Raw genomic sequence first — 21,914 nt, 5'->3', positions numbered from 1 at the left:
CTGATTTATGTTCATATGATCCCATTTTGATTCCCTTTATATTAGGTACGTTCGTCAGAGCCTCCATTGTGGGAATATATTAAAAAAAAGGGACAGAGGGTATCCCTGTCTGGCACCATTTTTAATTTCTAATAGTGATGATAGCAATCCGTTAATTCAAACCCTTGCTTTTGGATGGTTGTAAAGGGCCATAATCCAGTTTCAAAATCAGGGACCCATACCTATCTTTCACAGGGTCACCTCTAGGAACCCCCCTGTGAACTCTATCAAAAGCTTTCTCTGCATCTATCGACAACAGATATAAAGGATCCCCAGAGATGTGACATCGATTTTATAGTATTATCTCTAGCTTCACGTCCTGGAACAAAGCCAACATATGACTTTTAGATTACTCTTTATTCAACTTTTTCATGGAGAGGGAGTGACAAAAAAGCATAATTCTTCCACTGTAGGTTTTTTTTTCTGATGGCGTTAACCATGTTGGATTAGTTATATATATATATATATATATATATATATATATATATATATATATATATATATATATATATATATATAAATATTTTATGTGAGGACTAAAGAAAGTTGTTTGGTAAAAGTTTTAATATTTTTTTATAATAATTTAAAAATCTTTATTTTACTTTTTATTTACCTTTTTTTATTAGTCCCCATAGGAGACTTGAACTTGCAATCATTTGATCGTTTAAACAGTATTATGCAATACTATGGTATTGCATTATATCAGGCACATATTCATAGGTAGAAATGCATGGTAGCTTTTGGGGCTGGGGAACTGACGTGGGTGCAGTGTCGCAGCCTGCATAGACTTCTGTGCGTGGCATGCTAACACCATGTTGTGTAGAGATAGAAGATTGAAGGTGCAGTGCGATAAGGGAAATTTATGGGGCCCCTAAGCTTACAGGCCTGGTCAGAATTGCAATGTCTGTGACCCCTATATCTACACCACCAATTTTGTCTAATTTTTCAGGCTTACTGTATTTCTGCCTGGACTTCTCTTGTTTCAGCATCAGCTGCTAGAGCCATTCGTTGCATCTTGGCTTCCTGGTATTTACGTATTTCCAACAATTCCAACTGAAAATGAAAAACAACCTGATAAACATATCATTTGGGGTCTGTGAAAACTAGAGTGATAACCTTATGAGTAGTTTAGTGGCTAACAACCATCATCTGTTATTCATGTAACTCAGAATTTACTGAACACAGTATTAAAATATGATTTTTATGTTGATTTTTATTTGCACTTTAAGTTTTTTTCTTTTGAATGGGTAACTAAACTTTTTACAACCTTCTGACATGCCATAGTGACATGTCAGAAGTTTTGATCAGTGGGGGTCCAGGTGCTGAGACCCCCACCTATCATTCAAATGTCTGGGCAGCAGAGTTTAACTGAACGCTGAGCCTGTCTAGCTATTTCTATCACTGCTCGGAGCGGCGTATGGGTATTATAGAAAGTCTTTGGAGTGAGCACACAGCTCTCAGTGACAGACGAACGGGCACAGCACTCAGCTGAGCACTTTTGCTCAGTCATTTTAGTGATCGTGGGGGTCTCAGCACGTAAACCCACACAGATCTAAACTTCTGACATGTCACTATGTCATGTCAGAAGTTTGTAAAAAATTTAGTTAAATAAAAAAAACAAATCTTGTTCTTTGCATAGTGCCAACTTATTCCTCAGCGCTTTCAGGTAATTTATTTATTACCCACCACCAAGCTGGGTACTCATTTTACCGACCTCGGAAGGATGAGTCAACCTTGAGAATTGAACTCGCAACCTTCAGGTCGTGAGCGAGAGCTTAGCACTCTGCGCCACACAGGTCATTAAACTTTAAGATGAAATGCTTTTTAAAGGAGATGTCACGTCCGTGCAGCACACGAACACCTCGCTAGCACGGACGCAGGGTGATGCTTACCACTATAGTAGCTGAATGACTATTGCACTGCAGAACAGTGCGCACCACAACTCCAGCATGTAACCCAGCTGTAAGGCCCGTGCGACACCAGAGTACAACACTCTGCACAGCGACAGGAAATGTACACGCGGTAGAAAATAGCGACACACCACGCTATGCGGAACGGTAGCACCACTCGAGGGGGAGGAAGCCTGACCCTAAACTAGCAGGGAGATGATGGGTCTCAGCAGGGTCATTGCCTCGATAAAAGGTGGCCCTACGGTCTTCTTTCTGGGCCCTGTTTGTCCCTAAAGGAACCCTGGAGAGATGAACCGACACCTTGAAGTAACAATAACAAAGGAAACCAAAATACAACTGATAGCAAGCAAACAGCCCTTATCTGAAAATGCAGATGATGCCAAAGATGCCATGCAGGCGATGAATGGGAAGTCTGTTGATGGAAGAGAGATCCGTGTTGATCAGGCGAAAGATGTGGCGGTTCTAAAGAAGGATCATCCGGTGGCCGAGGATTTCACCTGAAGATTTGCCGGCCTGATCAACACGAATCTGTCTTCCATCAATAGATCACCTCCCTGCTAGTTTAGGGCCAGGCTTCCTCCCCTCGAGTGGTGCTACCGTTCCGCATAGCGTGGTGTGCCGCTATTTCCTACCGTGTGTATGTTTTCTGTCACCATGCAGAGTGTTGTACTCTGGTGTCGCACGGGTCTTACAGCTGGGTTACATGCTGGAGTTGTGGTGCGCACTGTTCTGCAGTGCAATAGTCATTCAGCTACTATATTGGTAAGTATCACCTTGCATCCGTGCTAGCGAGGTGTTCGTGTGCTGCACGGACCTGACAGGAGACCTGTTATTTGAGTGCAAAAGTGAAATGAAGAAGAAAAAGCATAAATTATCCAAAAAACTCAAGAATAAATCCAACCGTAAAATGTAAGGATTTGTTATTATTTTGCATTTAATACAAAACTGGAACTAAAAAATGTACAAAAAAAGAAGAAATGTGAACTTTTACCTTCTCATGTTACAATACCAGAGTGCAATACATATATACCCTGAAGCTTTGTTGAGAGTTGGACAGCTGAGGACCTGGCTACGGGCCATTTGTGCTGAGCTGGATCTGTTCTGATGTACTAAGTTACCACTTCCATTCATTGAAAAGGACCCCGACAAGCAGCTGGTGCAGTGTTTCAGTGTATTATGTTACAGACATACCGTAGTTAACCTTTCAAGTGCTGCAAATCTTTCTTCCCAAGTTGCTGTGGACTTTTCAAAGGCTTCATGCTTTTTCAATAACTTCTCCACATCATCGACACTGTTTCCAACATGTGTAGTCAGCAAGTAAGGTTCCTTTGCTATTAACCAGGCTTCTGCCATGGAGGCATCTCTTGCAAACTGACACACTTCCAATACTAGAAATAACAATATTGTTGAAGACATTGCTTATCACAACCCTTAGGAGGCCGGCCATGTTTATCCCTATTCCATTTCATTGAAATGCAAATGTGCTATTCAATGCAGGTAAAGGTATACTAATATAGAGTGTGCTTTTCACATTACTTTGGCCAACGGTGGCCTCTGGACATGTCAGACATAGAATTTCCTGGCATCACAGGTGTACACAGGAATTTGTCAAGAGGAAAGGTTCTCAGCTGTGAACATAGACACGCTTGTACAGTATGCACATATTTACACAAACACATACACTTTATTACACGCATATACACAATGTGATACACATATATACATGCAAACATTCATGCATACATACATGCGCATCAGTGAATACTTCAGGGCAAGCTGCCTGTCAGTACACAGTCAAAGCCACTATGAACAAAGTTTTGCAAACTTTGCAGAAGATTGGTGGTTTCATGAAGGACTACATAGTATTGTACAGTAGTGGGTCAACCCTCCCTCCTTCTTACCTAACCTACTAGTGATAGCTGCACCCAGACTTTCTTGGATAAAGTGTTTACTTCTCAGTAAGTGAATACTTGCTGACTGGCATCATCATTAGCAAGTGTTCTCTCTCAACACAGCAGTAAACACTGTGCACTATCCTTCAGGAAGGGCAAGCAGCTTATCCGTACAGCAATGTTCTAGAGACTCTGCAGAACACTGCTGGCTGTACGGACAGGCTAGAGCTGTTCTAAGCTTTCTAGTGATATTTTCCACATTGCTCAACCGGCTGGTCATTAAAGGAAACCTGTCATCTGGAAAATGGTTCTCATTCTACTGCCATAGTGTAAAGCGGTATAACACAAGCACGGCAGATATGACTTTATGCAAAAAAAAAGCGCTTTTTGCATTTGCAGGAAATCTTATTTTGAAGATTGCGCACCGATTATGCAAATGCACCAGCAGCACCATAAGCCCTCTGAGTCAACACATCACTGTCTAAGGGTTTATCTACACGGCCGTATATGTGTAAAACGCTTCGTGGGTCATGCAGCGTTTTCACCGCTGTGATCTTTTCAGGTGCGTATCTACACGCAATGTTTACACGCTAATGTGGATGGATCAATGAAAATCAATGTACTTTCATTGACTCCATTCACTGCATATCATGCGGGAGTGCAATGCGTGCATAATATGTGGTGAAATCACAGCTGTGTGAATAAGCCCTAAAGCTGGCCTCTCCTCCTGCTTGCCGCCACATTTTGGGCATAAACACATAACCTGTTGGGTGCAGATGACCAACAGTGCTCTTACACGGGAACAATCATCGATAGTTAATGGAGGTGGAGCGGGCTGGGAATCATTCCGTCCCGCCAGCCTGCATTCACAGTAAGCAGGCAATCGCTCATAAGTGAATAACTACCTGTTTACATTGGACAATCGTTCAGTTTTCTGCATGCAGAAACTGAATGACAAACAAGAAGTGAAAGAATTCTCGTTCGTCGTTCAGTCGGTGCATGCATTTACACTGAACGATAATCGTTCAGATTCTCACTGGATCACAGGAATCCGAACGATTATTTACTCATGTAAAGGGGCCTTTAAGTAGTTTTGCCTGAAAAAAATAGACAGTTGACATGGCAAGTATGTAGCTGGAGGGATCAGTTACTGATCATTTGCTTGAATAAAAAGCTTTACCAAAGTTAAAGGGGCATTCCGGGCTTTAACTATTAATGATGACCTATCCGCAGGATAGGTTATTAGTAGTAGACGGATGGGGTCTACTGCTCGGGATCCACACCGATCAGCTGATCCTCTGGCCTGTTGTCAGTGCAATGGGGCTGGATGTCTTCATCGGTCATCAGGACCAGAATAGATGGTTTCCCTGCCATTGAAATCATTGAAAGCAATTCTTTCTATTACACTTCTGGCTCTCACCGCAATAAGGATCCAGAAGTGTAATGGAAGACATTGTTCCTATTGGTTTCAATGGGAGTGAAGCCATGTATAACACTTCAAGCCCTGACCACTGATAACTATGTCTGGCTCAGCTGCACTGACAACGGGCCAGAGGATCAGCTGATCGGCGGAGATCCTTAGCGATGGATCCCCACAAATCAACTACTGAGGACCTATCCTGATAAAAGCAAAAAGACATGCAAGTGCTTTTTTTTACTGTTTTTTGTAAATTGTGAACCATTATCGATTACATTTTTTTAAATGACTAGTATTCTATCCAGCTCCTCTGAAGAAGGGTCTGTGTCCCCGAAACGCATAGTGTGCTGGATGTTTATTTAATAGAGAAGAGTCAGCTTTTACTCTTGGTCTCCACCGTGATCTTTTTAGAGTTGCACCACATAGCTCAGACCCTTCTCTCCGCTATCCTAAGGATGGGTCATCAATAGATAAAGCACGGAATAACCCTTTAATCTCTTCTAAAGATGAAAGTCAGTAACTATGTTTAAATGGTACTGCATGAAGGCTGAAGATAGTTTCTGCCAAGTGTAGATTTTCTGTTTGATCACTAGGTGGCAATGTGCATTTACTCACAAACATTGAGCCATTCCCATCGCTTGTCCCATTTCTCCATCATCTCTGCCCTCCTTTCAGCGAGCTCTCCAAGCTTCTCCTTTATCTGTTTAAGGAATGGATTATAGGAAAATATCAGAGGTGACAACATGTACATAGCATGTAATGCAGATCTGGAAGGCAATAATTAAAATACTAAAAAAAAAAAAAATATATAATAAACTTCATAACAATAAGTAATGTAAGATTCCTAATGAAAAAAGCAGGAAGAAAAACTGCAGTATTTTCACACGCATTTGCGCTGCATATTTGAACAATGGGCATTGCATTTCTGTATGCTTGTATTTTACTGTATTTTTTATGTGCCCAAAAAACACACAAGCTAACTCCCATTGATTTTAATGGGAATTAACTTCAATTAGTTTAATATGTGTTATTTTCACGTACAATACAGATAAAAATAGAACATGCGGTGTATTTTTCTTGCATGAACAAAATGTGCATGCACTCCGCAGACCAGGAGCCTAACAGTCTGCAGAGATGAAGGCTGGTAAGAGAAGCTGCTGCCTATAAGTGGCAAAGACACAGGAAACAACCACCACGAGAGAAGAGAAGCGGCAGGAGCTGCTCAGAGGATACTGCGGCCGCTAGACTGCAGACTACATGCTGCCTAGAGTCGCCTGGACAGAGAGAGAGAGCCTGTGCTACAGTCCTGACCGGGTGGATGGGATGACCCATCCAACGGAATCCTACTGAGGCTGGTCTCAAACCTAAATATATGGTGTGCACACAGTTAGGGACGTAACTAGTTACTCAACTGGCCTGTTGTATTGGAAAGTGCTACACCTCGATAGATTTAGTAGACTCACAGTGATGGACTGAGATATTATTATGGCCTCCTGCACACGGGCGGAAATTCCGCGGCGGGATTACCCACCAAATTTTTGCCTGTGGAAGCTGCCATAGGATTGCGTTAGCAAACGCAATCCTAGGTAGACGGCCGCAATTTGTCCGTGCGAAATCTCGCACGGCAAATAAATTGCAGCATGCTCTACAAAAATCTCACTCCCTGGCCGCCGGCTGCGATCTGCGCTTGCGCCAGCTGCCCGGCAGCCGGCGCATGAAACAGCCGGAGCCGCGGAAGCAGGTGAGTATGCGCTGGTCCCTGCAGGGGCGCGGGACGGGTCCCGCTGCGAGAATTCTCGCAGCCGGATCCGACCCGGCCGTCTGCAGGCGGCCTATAAGGGTGAAAAACTGTGTGATAGATATATTTTGTTTAAAAGTATTTTTATTAATTTTCAATACTCAGTTGTACAATCAAATTCAAAAGCATTTCAACAGCATCTATTACTTTCTTGCTCATTAAACTTCTTGCTTGTACTAATAAAACTTTTCATTCCGCCCGTCCTTGCTAGTTGCGCTTATATTTGCTTTTAGTAAACTTTTATGATCATCTTATTCTAAAACTTTGTAACAGTATGGAAGGAAGAAGGGGTAGGGAGGGTCTAAGGTGGGTTAGAAATAGGGGGGGGGGAGAGTGTTTGAGACATGGGGAGGGGGTTGGTCCCCGGCGTTGCCTCAGCATCCCCTGGGCCCCTAATAGGGGGGGGGTGACAGGGGCACGGAGGGTGGCAGATAGATATATTTTGAGTGGGTTTATAGGCTTTGTTCAGTGAAACTACATCAAGAAGAACTTTGTGCTGTATCACGTGATCTGTATTTTGGTGCAACGGAACTGCTCTTTGCAAAGTGTTATCGATGTTGTTCTTTAACCCCTTAACGACCAGCCCATAGTGTTTTTACGTCCTCCCGAAGTGGGCTTTATTCTCTGAGGACGTAAAAACATGTGTCCTGCAGAGAATAAAGCCCCTCGGGCTCTGGACGTGACAGCTCCATGCTGTCGGTGTACGCAGGTAGCCGACAGCATGGAGCTGTCATCCCGGGCTGTACGGACCCCCCCTGGCATTGCGATCGGCACTATCCAATGGATAGCGCTGATCACAAAAAAGTAAATAAGAGTTGAAAAAAAGTTACATATTCAGCTGCCCTGTTGGATCGGATCCATCGGGGCTGCTGAAATTACTCACCCCGGTCCGGCACGCTGCTCCCCGCTGTCCCGATGCGCCGGGCCCCGTAGCCGTCCTTCTGCGCATGCGTGCCAGGCGGTATTACGTCAGCCACATGCGCAGAAGGCCCGGCGGCGCGGGAAATTTAAAATCTCCTGGCTCCCGGCTCCTGTAGGTAGCCGGGAGGCAGGAGATGTCAGCGGGGACTGCGGTGAGCAGTCCCTGGTACCGCGATCGCGATCGCGGAAAACTGCAAAAAAGTTTAAAAAAAGTTAAGTTTCACCTCCCCTCATGGATCGGATCCATGAGGGAAGGTGAAAATACTCACCCCGCTTCCTGCATGTCCTCCGGCCGGTCTCCGGACCCCCGCTGGCTTCTGCGATGTGCCGAAGTGGCGTGCATGCGCAGAAGCCCCGGCGAGCCCGGCAAATTCAAAACCTCCCTGCACCCGGCTGTCACAGTTAGCTGAGTGCAGGGAGATATGACTGGGGACCGCTGTATGCGGTTTTCAGTCATATGATCACTGTTATCCATCAGATAACGGTGATCATATAAAGTTAAAAAGTAAAAAAAAAAAATTAAAAAGTTAAAAGTTTATAAAGTTAAAGTTTCATCTCCTCTTACGGATAATATCCGTAAGGGGGGATGAAATTACGTACCCAAGGTCCCCGTATTTGTTCCCTGATGGGATGTTCATCTGCAGACCTTACCCCAGCTTCTGCGCATGCGCCCGTCAGCATGATGGCGGACGCATGCGCAAAAGTGAAATATTGCCCAAGAAATTTAAAATCTCCCTGCTGCTGGCTACCAAAGGTAGCCAAGAGCCTGGAGATGTCACGGGGAGCCGCGCTATGCGGTTACTGGTCACGTGATCACCGTTATCCAATGCATAATGGCAATCACGTAAAAGTTCTTTAAAAAGTGGAAGTTTCATCTCCCCTCACCGATGCGATCGGTGAGAGGAGATGAAACATCTTCTCGGAGGCTTCCGCATTTGAATCCAGATGCGATTATCCTCCATGGACCCTTCCGGCTGCTGCGCATGCGCCCGCCGGCAAAATGCCGGACACATTCACAGGAGCCGGGGAGCCCAGGAAATTTTGAAATCTCCTTGCTCTCAGCGACCAACGGTCGCTGAGTGCTTGGAGCAGTGACCGGCGGCCTCGTTGAGCGGTCCCCGGTCACGTGATAAAGTAGCGATCTAACATTAGGCCGGTCACACATGACCGGAAAGGAATTACGGGTTCTGCATGCGCTTGATCAGCGGTAATCCACGGATCAATCGCATGCATTGGATTACACAATTCCCCCCAATTAGCGGGTCGGAATTACGTAATCCACTCGCAGAAACAGAACACGGCATGCTATATTTTACCACGCATATCCGCGACCTAGAGCCCATTGTGCTCTATGACCGCGGATATACCCGCAGCCCATGTGCAAACACATTGTGAACGGGCTGCAGGTACCCGGGTCATCTCTAAGCGACGGCGCGGGAAATAAAAACAAACTGTACTGCGCATGACCGCCTGTGTGAGTAGGCAGTTATGTGCATTACATTACGCGGCCGTACGCAGGGTCACAGCCGGGCTCACAGCTGGAATCCGCTGCGGGCCTCCGCAAACGGATTCTGCATACGGCCGTGTGAGCCCGGTGTTATTCAGACCGCTACCTGTAATCCGTAATTTACAAGAAGCCCCTGGAACGCTCGCCTTCATGCAGTTCCAGAAGCAGCTTGTTGAGCGCCTTCTGTGTGAGACCGCCGCACCCCAGCAAGATTACAAAGCCTCACAGAGGGCCACTTTTTACACCCCATACCTGCCACTGAGGTTACGAAATACCCCCAAAAAGCATGAGAGGAGGGGGGATACACGGTTTTCTTGCCCCATGTGCCCAACCCAACCAGCCTCCGTAATTACCCCTGTCTTCGGACATAAAACGCAGTTTATATTATTACCTTTATCTAATATTTAGGGAATGCCAAAAAATGGGGGGTGAGGTGGATTATTTTTAGGAAGTCAATTTTTTTTCCGTATAAGTGGGCAATGGGGCCTGGAATTTATTCAGTTCTGCCCTGAAATCCAGCGGGCATTCCCTCCATTATGGGCCTAGCCATGTGTCCTGTAAGTAGATTAGGGCCACAATGGATATGTTTCTGAACACGGGACAAACAGGGGTATCCATTTTGGGGTGAAAGTCTTCATTCCTATGTACACTGTAGAAAAAAAACAGTTTTTAAATTGACAAAATTGCCAAAAAATGAAAATTGTAATTTTTTCCTTCTGCTTTGCTTAGATTCATTTAAATACTGTGGGGTCAAAATATGCAGTACACCCCTATATGAATTCATTAAGGGATCTAGTTTTCAAAATGGGGTCATTTGTGGGGGTTCTCTATTGTTTTGGCCGCTCAATGGCTCTACAAGTGGGCAATGGGGCCTGAAATTTATTCCGTTGTACCCTGAAATCCAACGGGTGCTCCTTCCATTATAGGCCTAGCCATGTTTCCTTTAAGTAGATTGGGGCCACAATGGGTATGTTTCTGAACACAGGACAAACGGGGGTATCTATTTTGGGGTGAACGTCTTCATTCCTATGTACACTGGACAAAAAAAACTGTTTTTAAATTGACACAATTGCCAAAAAAATGAAAATCCTAATTTTTTCCTTCTGCTTGGCTTAGATTCATTCAAAAATGTGAAGTCAAAAAAGTCATCGTACCCCTAGATAAATTCGTTAAGGGGTCTACTTTTCAAAATGGGGTCACTTGTGGGGGTTCTCCATCGTTTTGGTCACTCAATGGCTCTACAAGTGGGCAATGGGGACTAAATCTCCTTCAAGCAAAATTTCTGTTCCGAAAGCCACCGGTTGCTCCTTTCATTTTGGGCCACATTGTGCATACAGATGTAATACTAGGACCACAATGGGTATGTTTCTGAGCACAGGACAAACAGGGGTACCCATTTTGGGGTGCAAGTCTTCATTTATATATGTGTTGTACAAAAAAAACTGCTTTTGAAATGACAGAATTACCCAAAAAATGAAAACCGTTATTTTTTTCCTTCTGCTTGGCTTAGATTCATTCAAAAACTGTAAAGTCAAAAAAGTCATCGTACCCCTAGATAAATTCGTTAAGGGGTCTACTTTTCAAAATGTGGTCACTTGTGGGGGTTCTCCATCGTTTTGGTCACTCAATGGCTCTACAAGTGGGCAATGGGGACTAAATCTCCTTCAAGCAAAATTTCTGTTCGGAAAGCCACCGGTTGCTCCTTTCATTTTGGGCCACATTGTGCATACAGACGTAATACTAGGACCACAATGGGTATGTTTCTGAGCACAGGACAAACAGGGGTACCCATTTTGGGGTGCAAGTCTTCATTTATATATGTGTTGTACAAAAAAAACTGCTTTTGAAATGACAGAATTACCAAAAAAATGAAAACCGTTATTTTTTTCCTTCTGCTTGGCTTAGATTCATTCAAAAACTGTGAAGTCAAAAAAGTCATCGTACCCCTAGATAAATTCGTTAAGGGGTCTACTTTTCAAAATGGGGTCACTTGTGGGGGTTCTCCATCGTTTTGGTCACTCAATGGCTCTACAAGTGGGCAATGGGGACTAAATCTCCTTCAAGCAAAATTTCTGTTCCGAAAGCCACCGGTTGCTCCTTTCATTTTGGGCCACATTGTGCATACAGACGTAATACTAGGACCACAATAGGTATGTTTCTGAGCACAGGACAAACAGGGGTACCCATTTTGGGGTGCAAGTCTTCATTTATATATGTGTTGTACAAAAAAAACTGCTTTTGAAATGACAGAATTACCAAAAAAATGAAAACCGTTATTTTTTTCCTTCTGCTTGGCTTAGATTCATTCAAAAACTGTGAAGTCAAAAAAGTCATCGTACCCCTAGATAAATTCGTTAAGGGGTCTACTTTTCAAAATGGGGTCACTTGTGGGGGTTCTCCATCGTTTTGGTCACTCAATGGCTCTACAAGTGGGCAATGGGCCACCGGTTGCTCCTTTCATTTTGGGCCACATTGTGCATACAGACGTAATACTAGGACCACAATGGGTATGTTTCTGAGCACAGGACAAACAGGGATACCCATTTTGGGGTGCAAGTCTTCATTTATATATGTGTTGTACAAAAAAAACTGCTTTTGAAATGACAGAATTACCAAAAAAATGAAAACCGTTATTTTTTTCCTTCGGCTTGGCTTAGATGCATTCAAAAACTGTGAAGTCAAAAAAGTCATCGTACCACTAGATAAATTCGTTAAGGGGTCTACTTTTCAAAATGGGGTCACTTGTGGGGGTTTTCCATCGTTTTGGTCACTCAATGGCTCTACAAGTGTGCAATAGGGCCTAAATCTCCTTCAAGCAAAATTTCTGTTCTGAAAGCCACCGGTTGCTCCTTTCATTTTGGGCCCCATTGTGCATCCAGACATACGATTAGGGCCACAATGGGTATGTTTCTGAGCACAGGACAAACAGGGGTATCCATTTTGGGGTGCAAGTCTTCATTCATATATGTGCTGTACAAAAAAAAACAGCTTTTAAAATGACAGGATTACCAAAAAAATGAAAATCGTAATTTTTTTCCTTCGGCTTGGCTTAGATTCATTCAAAAACTGTGAAGTCAAAAAAGTCATCGTACCCCTAGATAAATTCGTTAAGGGGTCTACTTTTCAAAATGGGGTCACTTGTGGGGGTTCTCCATCGTTTTGGTCACTCAATGGCTCTACAAGTGGGCAATGGGGACTAAATCTCCTTCAAGCAAAATTTCTGTTCCGAAAGCCACCGGTTGCTCCTTTCATTTTGGGCCACATTGTGCATACAGACGTAATACTAGGACCACAATGGGTATGTTTCTGAGCACAGGACAAACAGGGGTACCCATTTTGGGGTGCAAGTCTTCATTTATATATGTGTTGTACAAAAAAAAACTGCTTTTGAAATGACAGAATTACCAAAAAAATGAAAACCGTTATTTTTTTCCTTCGGCTTGGCTTAGATGCATTCAAAAACTGTGAAGTCAAAAAAGTCATCGTACCACTAGATAAATTCGTTAAGGGGTCTACTTTTCAAAATGGGGTCACTTGTGGGGGTTTTCCATCGTTTTGGTCACTCAATGGCTCTACAAGTGTGCAATAGGGCCTAAATCTCCTTCAAGCAAAATTTCTGTTCTGAAAGCCACCGGTTGCTCCTTTCATTTTGGGCCCCATTGTGCATCCAGACATACGATTAGGGCCACAATGGGTATGTTTCTGAGCACAGGACAAACAGGGGTATCCATTTTGGGGTGCAAGTCTTCATTCATATATGTGCTGTACAAAAAAAAACAGCTTTTAAAATGACAGGATTACCAAAAAAATGAAAATCGTAATTTTTTTCCTTCGGCTTGGCTTAGATTCATTCAAAAACTGTGAAGTCAAAAAAGTCATCGTACCCCTAGATAAATTCGTTAAGGGGTCTACTTTTCAAAATGGGGTCACTTGTGGGCGTTCTCCGTCGTTTTGGTCACTCAATGGCTCTACAAGTGTGCAATAGGGCCTAAATCTCCTTCAAGCAAAATTTCTGTTCCGAAAGCCACCGGTTGCTCCTTTCATTTTGGGCCCCATTGTGCATACAGACGTAATACTAGGGCCACAATGGGTATGTTTCTGAGCACGGGACAAACAGGCTTATCCATTCTGGGGTGCAAATCCTCATTTTCCTGTGTACTATAGAAAAAAGTCCTGTCTTTAAAATGACATATTTGCAAAAATATGAAATTTTAGTTTTTCTCTTCTAAATTGCATTGACTCCTAAAAAAAAACTGTGGGGTTAAAACACTCATGAAACCCCTCAGTGAATACGCTAAGGGATGTAGTTTTTAAAATGGGGTCACTTGTGGGGGTATCTATCATTTTGACTCCTATGAGCCTTTCCAATCTTGGCTTGGTGTAGGAAAACAAAGTGTTCCTCAAAATGCTGAAAAGTAATGTTAAATTTGTACGTCTCCTAAGTGGTTAAAAAAAAAACGAAGGTTTTTCCAATGTGCGCCCAAAATAAAGTAAACGGATGGAAATATATATCTTAGCAAAAATTTCTATATTATGTTTGCACATATTTGAGATATTGCAGTTGGAAATGTGAAAAAATGACGATTTTGTCAAAATTTTCCCAATTTTGGCGCTTTTAATAAATAAACACAAATTCTATCGGTCTTTTTTCCGCCTAAATGAAGTACAACATGTGGCGAAAAAACAATGTCAGAATTGCTTGGATATGCAAAACCTTTCTGGTGTTTTTCCATGCTAAATTGACATGTGTCAGATTTGCAAAATTTGGCCTGGTCATTAAGGCGCAAACAGGCTTGGTCACTAAGGGGTTAAGTATTGTTATCTGACATTATACCCAAGGTATTACTAATCCTAGGATTTAGAGAGCAATAGCTAGTATTAGATAAATCAGATAAAAGTTAATTGCTTACTTGCCATTTTTCATTTGCATTACTTTGTTTTTAAATTAATTGTATATTTTTGGTATTCCTTCTGCTGTATCATATCCTAAATCTGCGTTGCACCACCACCCGTGACAGAATACATATATATACACACACACGTATACAAAGTTACTAAACTTTTTATGCAAGTTAAGGGTCCATTCACGCCACATTTTGGTATATGTCCATCGCAGGGTTCATTCTAAATCCCCTAGAACAGGATTTAGACAGAACCATAGGCTTTCATAGTGTGGTTGACCACACTATTCTGTCCAGTACAAGGAGACCTCATTGGTCTCTGAGCAGTGGAAGCCGGTGGTACCATCCAGGGTTCTCCATAAATCGCATTTTCAGGGAATTCTGAGATGGACCTACATCATAAACATGGTGTGAATGGTCCCTAATTGCAGATGGGAAGATGGAAGTGCCACCTATTGGAAGGCAGCATTCCTGCAAGTAAATGTTAGACTTTTTAAACAAGCCTTATAACAATGACCGGGAATTGTAAGCCAAAGCCTGAATAACCATTTTCCAACAACTATTTCACAGAAGAGCCTTATAAGTCTCCTCACACCTCTAGGTGCTCTCCCTAAGGACAAATGATACCCTTCCTGACCTTGGTCTCTAATTATGAGGAGGTAGAGGGATTGCCCCTCTATAAATCATCATACTATGCTAAATGTTATTACCACCTAAATTGCAAAGTCATCAAATAATTTTGGTAGTATAGGTGTGCAAGCAGCAGATGAGTTCAGAAAGACTGTCAACTATTTGGTAATGGCATTACATGTCCTATCACAGCTCAGAGCGCATAGTAAGAACCGTGAAGAACATAGTTTTGCTTTTAGCTCATGCTTTAAACTAGTGCTGCCAATGTGCAATATCCCTTTATTCTCTGCTTAATAGAAGTCTGTGTGGAAGAATAACCCAGATTGTGGGCAGTTTAAAGAATGTATCACCAAAATCCAAATTTACTCTTTCAATCAGTCATTGTAGGATCGGAAAATACATATATACTCTGCTTTATGTCATTTTTACAGTCATCTATGCTGCATGATCAATGCTGTAGAAAAAAAAAAACAGAAAAAAACAATGGCAGAAATTATGTGTTTTCTCCCTCCCCTCAATAAAAAAATATGTTACTAATAAAAACTACAGATCGTCATGCAAAAAACAAGCCCTCATATGGCCATTTCAAGAAAAAAATAAAATGGTTCTGACTTTTGAAAAGTGGAGATAGAAATCCCCCCAAAAATCGCTGCATTGTTAAGCCCAAAATAGGACATGTCCTTAAGGGGTTAATTGTAAATTAATCACAAGCATTTCTATTCTAACTAATGAACAGTAAGGGCTTATTCAAATCTGCGTTAGGGGTTTCCATTTCCTGAACTGTTCAGGAAGAAGGAAAATAGTAACCACTAGCTGAACCATCATATGATGTAACCAAACGGCAACAAAGGGAGTTTGCCATATTAGATAGGTCAAAATAGCGTTGAATGCAGTGAAATTTCGTCCTGCTTCTTAATAGAAATTCGTAATGGAGGTTATGAACGGAACCTCTGATACTGATGTGAATGAGCCCTTACTTAAAATTCAACAAATATATATATATATATATATATATAAAATACTTTGGGATTTTACCTCTTCTGAATCTGGGTGATTACGAGCCAGGAGACTTGCACCTAGCTCAACACAGCTGCCATAAGACGTGTTTCTGGCTTCAATTTCAGCCCTCAGTTCTTGGTGATATTTTATTAAGAACTCAACAGACGACACATCTCTGTGAATCAAAAAATAGCACATAAACACATTTTTGGCAACAGTTAAGTGCACCTGTTAGTTACACGTATGAGTGGCAGGCATGTTATGAGATGAACCATTCATGAGACTGAAACTCGTAGTGATTTGTATCTGATCGGTAAAACTGTGTTTAAAAGTTAATGATGGAATCCTGAGTGCTACATAAAGATGAGTGCAGTCTGTTCAGAAGGGATTGTGAAAACCGGAAAGTACGGACAATAAATAGGAAATGTTTAAAACATATTAATTACTTACTGTGAGAGGTTCATACCTTATAGGAATAAAAGGGTTAGAAATAGAAGAAAACTATTGTGGCTCACTAAAGAAGTAAAGAGGGCAATAAACAACAAAAAGAAAGTATTTAAACTAGTAAAACAAGAAGGCAACGAAGTAGCATTAAAAACATAGGAAAAAAATAAATAATGTAAAAAGCAGATAAACGCAGCAAAAGTGGAGACATAGTTTCTCATTGCCAAAATGTAAAACTAACCCTAAAAACTGTTCTTCAATTTTATAAATAGCAAATGTAAAAAAAAAATTGTAGAGGGTGATGAGGAGAAAGCAAATCTATTAAATAGTTTTTCTCTCTCCAGTGTATTCACACAGAAAAATGCATCAAATCTGTTATTTTAAAGTGATAAAGTAAACTTTCTACTAAATATCACCAGTTTAACCCAGGAAGAAGTGCAGACCCACATTAAAAAGATTAAAATAGATAAATCGCCCGGGTCGTGATGGCATATACCCCCAGGTTCTAAGGGAATTAAAGGGGTTGTCCCGCGCCGAAACGGGTTTTTTTTTTTTTTCAACCCCCCCCCCCCCCCGTTCGGCGCGAGACAACCCCGATGCAGGGACTTAAAAAAAAAATGCACAGCGCTTACCTGAATCCCCGCGCTCCGGTGACTTCTATACTTACCGGTTGAAGATGGCCGCCGGGATCCTCTACCTCCGTGGACCGCAGCTCTTCTGTGCGGTCCATTGCCGATTCCAGCCTCCTGATTGGCTGGAATCGGCACGTGACGGGGCGGAGCTACACGGAGCCCCATTGAGAAGACAAGAAGACCCGGACTGCGCAAGCGCGTCTAATTTGGCCATTTGACCATTTTAGACAGCGAAAATTAGACGGCAACCATGGAGACGAGGACGCCAGCAGCGGAGCAGGTAAGTGAAAAACTTTTTATAACTTCTGTATGGCTCATAATTAATGCACAATGTACATTACAAAGTGCATTATTATGGCCATACAGAAGTGTATAGACCCACCTGTTGCCGCGGGACAACCCCTTTAAGTAATGTGATAGACAGTTTCTTACAAGGACTTTATAGTGACGGAGTCTGTTCCAGTGGATTGACGCATCACCAATGTGGTGACAGTATTCAAAGAAGAGTCAAAAAGTGAACCTGGAAACTACAGGCCGGTAAGTCTTACTTTTATTGTTGGTAAAATGTTTGAAGGGTTTCTAAGAGATGCTATCCTGGAGTACCTCAAGGAAAATAGCATTATACCTCCACATCATCATGAAGGATCGCTCCTGTCAAACCAACCTGATCAGCTTCTACAAGAAGGTAAGTTCTAGACTGGACCGGGGAGAGTCACTGGATCTTGTGTATCTGGACTTTTCCAAAGCGATTAATACTGTGCCACATAAAAGGTTGGTATATAAAATGAGAATGCTTGGTCTGGGTGAGAATGTGTGTGTAAGTGGGTAAGTAACTGGTCAGTGATAGAAAGCAGAGGGTGGTTATTAATGATTTTCTTTCAAAAAGGTAATGCACTGCTTGTGTGTAAAGAATCAAAAGCCGTGAGGTGACCAGGGTCTGTTGTAGACCGTAACAAGTCCTCTCCTTGTAACTTATGATCTGACACTTCTACAATAAAGGCTTTTAATTCTTCACACACAAGCAGTGCATTACCTTTTTGAAAGAAATTCTGGATGAATAATCGTGACGGACTGCACGACTGCTCTGCCTCTGAATAAGAAGATCAAGCCGGCTACTGAAGCGGAGTTGGATGGAACGAGGTGGTGAGTGCTTATATTTTTTCTTATAGTCTATCAGGTGATTATTAATGGTAAATACTCTGATAGGGTCACCATTATTAGTGGGGTACCACAGGGGGCAGTATTGAGCCATAATATTTTTTATATATCAGGGATGTAAAATATAAATATTTGCAGATGATACAAAACTATGTAAAGTAATTAATACGAGAGGGGACAGTATACGGTAACAAATGGATCTGGATAAGTTGGAGGCTTGGGCAGAAAAGTAGAAAATGAGGTTTAACACAGGAAAATGTAATGTTATACACATTGGCAGTGAAATGCATGTCACCATTACACACCAAATGGGAAACCACTGGGTAACACTGACATGGAAAAGGACTTGGGGATTTTAGATAACTGTAAGCTTAACTTAACCAGTGTCAGGCAGCTGCTGCCAAGGCAAATAGGATTATAGGGTGCATCAAAAGAGGTATAGGGGCACATGTTGAGAACTCTGTTCTTCCGCTCTACAAGTCGCTGGGCAGACCACACATGGAATAATGTGTACAGTTTTTGGCACCGGTACTCAAGAAGAACATATCAGAGCTTGAGAAGGTTCAAAGGTGGACAACTAAAGTAATACATGGAATGGGCAGACTACAATATCAAAATTGGAGTTTTTCACTTTACAAAAAAATACATCTGAGGGGCGACCGAATAACTATTGTGTTTCCCGAAAAATAGGACCTACCCTGATTAAAAGACCTACCCCAGTTTTCAGGGGAGGCCTGAAACATAAGCCCCCCCCCCCCAAATAAGACCTAGCTAGCTTGCCCACAGCTGAGCTTCTTCTTGGTGACGGGGCTTTGAATACCAGGCCTCCAGCAAAGTGAGTGCTATGATTGGCTAATCGAGCCCCAGCCAATCACAGCCAGCGCCCGATCAGCCAATAACAGCCACTCAGTGATGTCATTCACTGATTGGCTGTGATTGGCTCATCGAGCGCGGAGGCATTGGGAGGCATCTGGACGCTGCAGACCAGGTGAGTAAAAGGCCCCGCCCCCCAAAAAGACACTGTGCCTCTTTTGGGGCAAAAAGTAATATAAGACAGTGTCTTATATTCGGGGGAAATACGGTAAGTATAAATATATCAGGGGACAATACAGAGACCTCTCCCAGCATATATTCATACCCAGGACTGTGACAGTAACAAGGGGGCATCCTCTACATCTAGAGTAAAGAAAGTTTCTACACCAACACAGAAGAGGGTTCTTTACTGTAAGAGCAGTGAGACTCTGGAACTCTCTGCCTGAGGACGTAGTGATGGCAAACTCGATAAAAAAGTTCAAGAGGGGCCTGGATGCCTTTCTGGAATATAACAATATTACATGTTACAGTCACTGATTACTTCAGAAGGGTCGGTGATCTCGGGATTATTCTGAATGCTAGATTGGAGTCAAGAAGGAGGTTTTTTCCCTTAAATGAGGAAAATTGCCTACTACATCATTGGGGTTTTTTGGACTTCCTGTGGAACAACATTGGGGGGGGGGGGGTTAATAGCCTGAACTTGGTGAACATATGTCTGGCTGCACGGCTCTGCAGCTATGGCCCCAGTGACTCTATCCCCATTTTCTTTCCCATACTCGCCTTTTGTTCACCAAGATAGGCTCTTTTTTGGTCTGGCTCCCAGCACTATCCATGTGTCAATTAAGTGGTCCCCAACTGCTCACTGTCAATGGATGACGTTGGTGTCATGTCCGTGCGGCACAAGAGCACCACGCTCAGCACGAGTACAGAGTGACGTACACACTGATGGTAATAGTAGTACACCACGCTATGATGGACAGTGAGCGCCACTCCAGGAAGATAGAAACCTGTCCCTAACCAAACAGGGAGGTGAAGAGTCCCTGCCTAAAAAGTAATTGTTCTGATAAGGACAGCCCCGCTACCTTCTTCCTGGGCCCTGACTATCCCTACTGGAACCCCTGGAGAGGTGAACTGACACCACAAAGCAAGACAATAAAAGTATCCAAAAAAACAACTGACAGGATACAGCAGCACTTATCTGTTAAGGAGCAATTCACCCAGGTTAGGGGAACATCATACTTCAACCTCTCCTCTAGAGAACTGAAAAGGGAGCAGGGAATAAAGGGAGGGGTAAAAATATAAAGCTCTCCACCCCTGTTGATTGGAAGAGCAACTAGAGAACCACACCCCCAAATCTTCTCCCAGGAATGACTAATATTCAGCATGCACCCATGCAGCAAACAGCACAAAGAGACAGCAACCAGCAGTCTCTGCACAATGTGCATTAACCCTTGTCCTGCATAACAAGGTGACAGGTCTGAGCCTACGTCAGGGCCACCATGCCATGACGCTGTCGCGACCGACAAGCCGCAACTGTACCTCCCCTCCAAGGAGGGGCCTCTGGACCCTTAGGTCCTGGTTTACCAGTATTCCATTTATGAAAACTTTTAACTAAGCGGTCTGCGTTGACCTCAGCTGCTGGAACCTACGACCTCTCCTCAGGACCATACCCTTGCCAATGCACCAGATACTGCAGCAAATTCCTGACTCGAAGAGAGTCAATGATGCGGCTGACCTCGAACTGCAGATTCCCATCCACCAACACTGGCGAAGGAGGTACTGACCCAAGTCCAGGGTTCACCAACTTCTTAAGTAAAGACTTGTGGAGCACATTGGAGATCTTTAGTGATCTGGGAATCTCCAATCTAAAGGACACCGGGTTAATGCTCTAAGTGATCTTAAAAGGACCAATAAAATGTGGACCCAGCTTAAAAGATGGTTGCTTAAGCTTGATGTTCCTTGTGGACAACCAGACCAAATCACCTATCTGAAAACTAACCCCCTCTGACAACTGTTATCCACCACCCTCTTATAGCTTCTTACTGATCTCTTAAGATTTCTTTGCACTTCCTACTAAACTGCCTTAAGGCTGGAAGAAAATTCATTCTCTTTGGGTACCTCCGACATGAATTTACCAAATGAGCCAAAACACTGATGGAACCCATAATTGCAAGAAAGAAAGGAGATGTGTCCGTAGACTCTAAAGATCATCTGGCCATTTGTCTCAGGATGATAAGACAGTCATATACCTAACTGGCGACACACAAAACACCAGAACCCAAATACAAACTGAACCCCTCGATCAGAGACAATATTATATGGTACCCTGTGTAACCTAATAACATAAGCTGTGAACATCTTAGCCAATTTCTTAGCATTAGGTAGACCAGGCAAAGCAACAAAATGACACATCTTGCTAAAACGATCAACCACCACCCAGATAACGTGTTTCCCTTGGAAGTTGGTAAGTCAGTTATGAAATCCATGGACAGATCGGCACCGGAGGAGGCAACAACTTTCCGGCAGGGAGATGCTGAAGCAATTTGACTCTAGGACAGACCTCGCATGCAGAAACAAAAAAAAAAAACATCACGCTGTAAAGATGGCTACCAGAAAGCTCTACTTATTAACTTACAAGTATTATTGATGCCTGGATGACCTGCCAGAACAGAGCTATGCATTTCAGAGAAATGTAGTGGAACAAAAAGTTTGCCTTTAGGCAGGCCAGCAGGCAAATCTTGTGCCTTATGGATCTGCTCCTTCAGATCCAGGGACACTGCGGACACCACCAGAGAGAGCGATATTACGACTACCAGACCGGTATGTGACCACAAAATCAAAACGAGTGAAAAA

General features: G+C 42.9%; 1 protein-coding gene across 1 annotated transcript in view; it reads right to left on the bottom strand.

Moving 5' to 3' along the window:
* The window catches only part of SPTB (spectrin beta, erythrocytic), a 112,094-nt gene that overhangs the window by 14,967 nt on the left and 75,213 nt on the right, over positions 1 to 21,914 (bottom strand). Inside the window, exons 29-32 of the mRNA XM_066608418.1 lie at positions 16,051 to 16,189; positions 5,874 to 5,958; positions 3,141 to 3,337; positions 995 to 1,092 (exon numbers count right to left, since the gene is read on the bottom strand). Of these exons, the coding sequence (XP_066464515.1) occupies positions 995 to 1,092; positions 3,141 to 3,337; positions 5,874 to 5,958; positions 16,051 to 16,189 (519 nt within the window). The remainder of the gene's footprint in view (positions 1 to 994; positions 1,093 to 3,140; positions 3,338 to 5,873; positions 5,959 to 16,050; positions 16,190 to 21,914) is intronic.

The sequence above is a fragment of the Eleutherodactylus coqui genome, chromosome 6 (genome assembly GCF_035609145.1).
Source record: "Eleutherodactylus coqui strain aEleCoq1 chromosome 6, aEleCoq1.hap1, whole genome shotgun sequence".
Classification (NCBI taxonomy): Eukaryota; Metazoa; Chordata; class Amphibia; order Anura; family Eleutherodactylidae; genus Eleutherodactylus; species Eleutherodactylus coqui.
This window is presented reverse-complemented; position numbering and strand designations above follow the sequence as displayed.